Here is a 6,798-nt window from a genome sequence, read left to right on the forward strand (position 1 = left end):
GCCATCGCTCGCCCGAAGCCAGGCGCCAAGAGCAAACGCCGCCCGACGCGAAAAAGGAAGCACAGGCGTTTCTCGTCAAAGCAGACTTTATTGGGGCGACTGGGCCGCCCTGCACGCGCCGGCCGCTCCCCGCTCGGCCCCCGGGCCGCCCACCTGCCTCAACCCGGCGCCTGGCCGGCCCCTCCCTCCCTTCTCCTCAGGCTCCCGCCCCCGTGGTGCGCGGGGCCGCGCGGACCGCTCACCGGCTCCTAAGGCGGCGGCTGCAGCGGCGACGCCCCGCTCCCGAGTGCGGCCCCGGCCCGAGGCGGCGTGTTTTGTGGCTGTAGCACCGCGAAGGGCGGGAGCCGCGCGACTCCGAGCGCCGGGAGGCGGCGGCGGCGGCGGCGGCGCGCTGACGTCACGCGCCGCGGGCCAGCCTGCGCGCGTGCGAGCCGCCCCGCCCCCGGTCCCACCGGCCCCAATCCGGGAGGAGCCCGGCGAGTAGGCGGGGCCGCGGAGGCCAGCGGATTGCTCGATTGGCCGAGAGGGAGAATCGAGAGGGCGAGCGGGCGAGTGGCAGCGAGGCGGGGCGGGCTGAGGCCAGCGCGGAAGTCTCGCGAGGCCGGGCCCGAGCAGAGTGTGGCGGCGGCGGCGGCGGCGAGATCTGGGCTCGGGTTGAGGAGTTGGTATTTGTGTGGAAGGAGGCGGAGGCGCAGGAGGAAGGGGGAAGCGGAGCGCCGGCCCGGAGGGCGGGAGGAGGCGCGGCCAGGGCGGGCGGTTGCGGCGAGGCGAGGCGGGGAGCCGGGACGAGCAGCGGCCGAGCGAGCGCGGGGCGCACCGAGGCGAGGGAGGCGGGGAAGCCCCGCCGCCGCCGCGGCCGCCGCGCCCGCCCCTTCCCCCGCCGCCCGCCCCCTCTCCCCCCGCCCGCTCGCCGCCTTCCTCCCTCTGCCTTCCTTCCCCACGGCCGGCCGCCTCCTCGCCCGCCCGCCCGCAGCCGAGGAGCCGAGGCCGCCGCGGCCGTGGCGGCGGAGCTCTCAGCCATGGCCTCGGGCGACACCCTCTACATCGCCACGGACGGCTCGGAGATGCCGGCCGAGATCGTGGAGCTGCACGAGATCGAGGTGGAGACCATCCCGGTGGAGACCATCGAGACCACAGTGGTGGGCGAGGAGGCGGAGGAGGACGAAGACGACGAGGACGGCGGCGGCGGCGACCACGGCGGCGGGGGCGGCCACGGGCACGCCGGCCACCACCACCACCATCACCACCACCACCACCACCCGCCCATGATCGCGCTGCAGCCGCTGGTCACCGACGACCCGACCCAGGTGCACCACCACCAGGAGGTGATCCTGGTGCAGACGCGCGAGGAGGTGGTGGGCGGCGACGACTCGGACGGGCTGCGCGCCGAGGACGGCTTCGAGGATCAGATCCTCATCCCGGTGCCCGCGCCGGCCGGCGGCGACGACGACTACATTGAGCAGACGCTGGTCACCGTGGCGGCGGCCGGCAAGAGCGGCGGCGGCGGCTCCTCGTCGTCGGGCGGCGGCCGCGTCAAGAAGGGCGGCGGCAAGAAGAGCGGCAAGAAGAGTTACCTCAGCGGCGGGGCCGGCGCGGCGGGCGGCGGCGGCGCCGACCCGGGCAACAAGAAGTGGGAGCAGAAGCAGGTGCAGATCAAGACCCTGGAGGGCGAGTTCTCGGTCACCATGTGGTCCTCAGGTGAGCGCCGGCCGCGCGCCCCGGCCCCGGGATGTTTTTGTTTTGAAGGGAAGCCATGTTTTATGTGTGTGATGGGCGCCGCCATCTTCTTCGCCAGGGCAAGTATGGCGGCCCCAAAAGATGGCGGGCCGTGCGGCGGCGGGGGCGCGGCGGCGGCGGCGGCCGGCGGCGGGCCGCGAAGATGGCGGCGGGCCGCGGGGGGAGGGGCCGGCGCCGCCCGGCTAGGCCGCAATGGCGTAGTTTCTCCGAGAGGGGGAAGCGCCGCGCGGGGCGGGGACGGCCGGGGGAGGGGCCGGCGCGCTCGCTCCCCGGCGCCCGCATCAACGGGCGCGCCCGCCGGCCCGTTGTGGCGGCAGCCGCGCGCCCCCGGCCCGGGCGGGAGGCGGGCGGGCGTTGGCGGGGCTGCGCCGCGGCCTCGCGGGCCAGGGATTGCTGCCTCCGGGACGCGCGCCCCCTCCCGGCGCTGCCGTTACCCCGCCGGCCGCTGGAGGGCGCCGCGGACTCTTGCCCCGCCGGGCCCCAACTTCCCCGGACTCCCAACTGCTCCCGGGAGGCACCTTCCAGAAGGGGGGGCGTGGCACGCGTGGGCGCCTCCGGCCTCCTTGCTCCCCGCCCACCCAGCGCCGGGCTGGACCCTGCCCCGGCGGTCACGCTGGCCCGAGGCGTCGTTTGCTGCGGGGCGGGACTTGGGGCTGCACGTAGGGCTCGCGTGTGCGAGCTCCGAGCGTCAGTCGTAGCCTGTCACCGCCGTTGCCAGCGAATTCCTGGCCCTTTAGTCTTCCTGCGGTACCTAGTGGGAAGGGCCTGTGAATCTTAGCGGATAATTCTTAGTCACTTACGTTTTGGGAAAGCTTTTTTTTTTTCTCCCCCTCAAGTATTTAGCTCTTTGTGAGTAGATTGGGTTACTCAACTGTGGACATTTGCCCGTAAATAAAATCGGGTCGTTTAATTTTAAGTCTCTATACTTTTTACTTTGTAGAAAGGTATCTATTTTCCCCACGAAAAGAAAGATTCTAGAAAGCGAGTTTTTTTGGGTTTTGTTTTACTGTTTTAATACTACTTTTAACGAAGGCCGGAAAACCCATCTACGGCAAAAGGATCCTATCTGCATGTGTAAAATCTTTGTTTTTACTTCACAAAGGCAATTATTCAATGCTGGTTTTTAGGGTATTGTATTAGTATATTCATATGCTACCTAGCTGTATTGCTGAGATACTAAATAGACTGAGAATAATCCTGCCATCGTAGTTAATCTAATGCCTGTGATGGTTACGTTTAGTACTCCGCATAAGCGGTGGAGTCCCTTCCCTTATAATTACTTTAAAGCTATTTCATAAATTCTCAGAACTGAATGGAGACTCAAAATATGGTGACCTTTGAGTATTAAAAGATGGTTAAAATTCGGAGGAATGAATGAAACAGAAATGAAAACGCTGGACTGAAAAAGCTAGTTTGTTTGTATCTGGTGAAAGCCTCAAGGTGAGACAACTACAGCTGGAAGGATCTGTGATTGAAAGAGGCCTGAGCAAAGGGACGTAGGAGCTGTCAAAATCTAATAGGAAGTGCTGACAGGCGCTGTCCTGCATCCACGGTGCGTTGTAGAACTCATAGTAGTTTGAGTTTAGCAGAAACTGTGTTTAAATGAAACATGAATACTTTAGTACTTAATGGTTATCAAAAGATAACTTCCATGTATTTTGGTAGCTCAAGAGATTACACACTGATCATGTTGGAACTGAAAGTCATGGTTTTGGCGTGGCGCGGTGGCTCACGCCTGTAATCTATCCCAGCACCTTGGGAGGCTGAGGCCGGCAGATCACTTGATGTCAGGAGTTCGAGACCAGCTGGCCATCATAGTGAAACCCCGTCTCTACTAAAAATACAAAAATTAGCTGGGCTTGGTGGTGGACGCCTGTAATCCCAGCTACTTGGGAGGCTGAGGCAGGAGAATCGGTTGAACCCAGGAAGCAGAGGTTAACAGTGAGCCGAGATTGCACCACTATACTCCAGCCTGGGCAACAGCGAGACTCTGTCTCCAAAAAAAAAAAGAAAAGAAAAGGAAAAGGAGGGGGCCATTTTTTTTTTGTTATTAACAGTGAGTAAGGGATGGGGGTTTTAGTTATTGATTAATTTGCAGAATTCAGAATATGATTTGAATTTAGATATTTAGGTAAAGATACATTAACCACTTAAAAATAAATTTGTTTTTTTTCTCATAGTGTGTGGAATTAGAGTAATTTAGAAAACCAACATATTTTTATATGTTCTGCATTTTATCTTAACAAATTACTGGTCCACTTTTCCACATCCAGAGAACTTGGTGTAGTGTATAGCTTTGCGTGCTGAAGTGCTGTGTATTAAGTCAGCCAGTTAGAGAAAGTCTGAGGGGCTTGACTGACGGAAGTCAATTTACAATTAAGTGAGCATTTTAAAAGTCATTACTTCCCCTGTGCAAGTGGTTTTTTTTTTTGTTTTTGTTTTTTGGGTTTTTTTTGTTTTTTGTTTTTTTTTAGACGGAGTCTCGCTCTGTTGCCCAGGGGCTGGAGTGCAGTGGCAAGATCTCTGCTCACTGCAAGCTCCGCCTCCCTGGCTCATGCCATTCTCCTGCCTCAGCCTCCCGAGTAGATGGGACTACAGGCGCCCGCCACCACGCCCGGCTAATTTTTTGTATTTTTAATAGAGATGGAATTTCACCGTGTTAGCCAGGATGGTCTCGATCTCCTGAATTTGTGATCCGCCTGCCTTGGCCTCCCAAAGTGCTGGGATTACAGGCGTGAGCCACACCCCTCAGCCAAGTGGCTGCTTTTAAGGTGGCACAGTTTGGGGTTGTTTTCACATCCATTTTTTTTTTTTTTTTTTTTTTTTTTTAATTTGATACAGAGTCTTGCTCTGTCGCCCAGGCTGGAGTGCAGTGTCATGATCTTGGCTTACTGCAACCTTCACCTCCCAGGTTCAAGCGATTCTCATGTATCAGCCTCCCAAGTAGCTGAGATTACAGGTGTCCACCACCACCCCTGGCTATAATGTCCATTTCTTTAAAGCGTTGGTTGTCTAGTTAGTGTGGTAGAGTATGCTGTGCATAAAGGTGGTTATAAATATTTGATGGCAGTAACATAGGATTGTCTGTTTGTCAGACATGTGTTTTGTGGTAAACTATCCCCCTTTTCCTTGTGATTTGGAATTATTACTAAAGAGAAGCTAAAGAGCTTATGGATAACTGCATTTCCCAAGTTCAAATTCTGAAAATGATTTCATTTTCAGAACTGAAATGACATGATATAATCAGTATAATTCCATAACGTGGAGAAATGAAAGTGGGTTAATTGTTGGATAAATCTGTATGTATGTGTACATACAGGTTGAGCATGATGGGCAGCATTACTGCTTTCATGTACTTGATCTCATTTGATCCTAGGCATGAAGATTTTAACCACACTATAGTTTCACTAAAATAGCCCTTTAGTTTGGAATGAACCGTGAAGTAACAGTTTTGCATAAGCCCCAAGCTGAGTTACTTGAAGTCCTTATAAAAATAGTTGTACATACAGGGTATTCCCTGAGGGTCTAGTTACCTCTTAGACCCTCTGGTTTTAAAAAACAAAAAAATCAGGCTGGGTGCAGTGGCTCACACCTGTAGTCCCAGAACTCTGGGAGGCCAAGGCAGGAGGATCGCTTGAGCCCAGGAGTTCTAGACGAACCTTGGCAATATAGTGAGACTCCGCTTTGGGAAGAAAAAAAAAAATAAAATAAACAGAAAAAAAAAATTAGCTAGTCGTGGTGGCACATGCCTGTAGTCAGTCCCAGCTACTTGGTAGGTTGAGGTGGGAGGATCGCCTGAGCCTGGGAAATCGAGGCTGCAAGTCAGCGGTGATTACACCACTGTACTCCAGCCTGGATGAGAGTGAGACACTGTGTCAAAAAAAAAAAAAAAAAATAGTGGGAGTCACCATATTTCTGGAAACCAAATGGGTTTCTTTTGCTTGCATGCCATCTTCCTTTAATTTCCCACAGTAACAACACTCTGGCAGGCATCTTTTGAATGTAATATCAGCATAGGAATCTAATAGTTTTTTAGTAGTTTTAGGCCTTATGGGATCCTTAAGATATTGGCTTTTTTTTTTTTGAGACGGGTCACTGTGTCACCCAGGTTTGAGTGCAGTGGAGAGATCTTGGCTCACTGCAACCTCCGCCTTCCAAGTAGCAGGTGCCACCATGGCCAGCTAATTTTTTTGTATTTTTGGTAGAGACGAGGTTTCGCCATGTTGCCCAAGCTGGTCTTGAACTCCTGATCTCAGGCGATTCACCCACCTTGGCCTCCCAAAGTGTTGGGATTACCGACCTACCTGTCCCCCGACATCCCCCACTTTTTTTTTTGAGACAGGGTCTCATTCTTTCACCCAGGCTAGAGTGCAGTGGGCCTCAACCTCCCAGGCTGAAGCAATCCTCCCACCTCAGCCTTCCAAGCAGCTGGGACCACAGGCTAATGTTTTAATTTTTTTCAGACATGGCGTCTCCTTATGTTGCCCAGACTGGTCTCAAACTCCTGTGCTCCAGCAATACCCTTGCCTCAGCTTTCCAGAGTGATGGGATTATGGGTGTGAGCCACCGCGCCTGGCCTCTTTATTTTTTCCTAAATTTTTTTTTTTTTTTTTTTTGAGACTGAGTCTGGCTCTGTTGCCCAGGCTGGAGTGCGGTGGCCGGATCTCAGCTCACTGCAAGCTCCGCCTCCCGGGTTTACGCCATTCTCCTGCCTCAGCCTCCCGAGTAGCTGGGACCACAGGCGCCCGCCACTTCGCCCGGCTAGTTTTTTGTATTTTTTAGTAGAGACGGGGTTTCACCGTGTTAGCCAGGATGGTCTCGATCTCCTGACCTTGTGATCCACCCGTCTCGGCCTCCCAAAGTGCTGGGATTACAGGCTTGAGCCACCGCGCCCGGCCCTTTTCCTAAATTTTTAATTCTCATACAAATGTTTCATTTCTTCTTTATTTATTTGTTTATTTTTTTTTTTTTTTTTTTTTTTTTTTTTTTTTTTGAGAGGGGTTCCCGCCTTGCCCCCCGGGGGGGGGGGGGGGGGGGGCCTTGGCCCCCCCCCCCCCCCCC

The 6,798-nt window shown here is 55.2% G+C and overlaps 1 protein-coding gene across 2 annotated transcripts in view; it reads left to right on the forward strand.

Annotated features, from left to right (window-relative positions):
- The first annotated feature begins 422 nt into the window (after positions 1 to 422).
- YY1 (YY1 transcription factor) overlaps positions 423 to 6,798 on the forward strand; it is a 46,364-nt gene continuing 39,988 nt past the window's right edge. The window contains exon 1 of one of the 2 annotated variants that reach the window (XM_025393094.1): positions 423 to 1,698. In XM_025393094.1, coding sequence (XP_025248879.1) covers positions 1,020 to 1,698 — 679 coding nt within the window. In that variant the 5' untranslated portion in view covers positions 423 to 1,019. The remainder of the gene's footprint in view (positions 1,699 to 6,798) is intronic. The other variant, XM_025393095.1, reaches the window with a different exon arrangement.

Source organism: Theropithecus gelada, chromosome 7b, assembly GCF_003255815.1.
Source record: "Theropithecus gelada isolate Dixy chromosome 7b, Tgel_1.0, whole genome shotgun sequence".
NCBI lineage: Eukaryota > Metazoa > Chordata > Mammalia > Primates > Cercopithecidae > Theropithecus > Theropithecus gelada.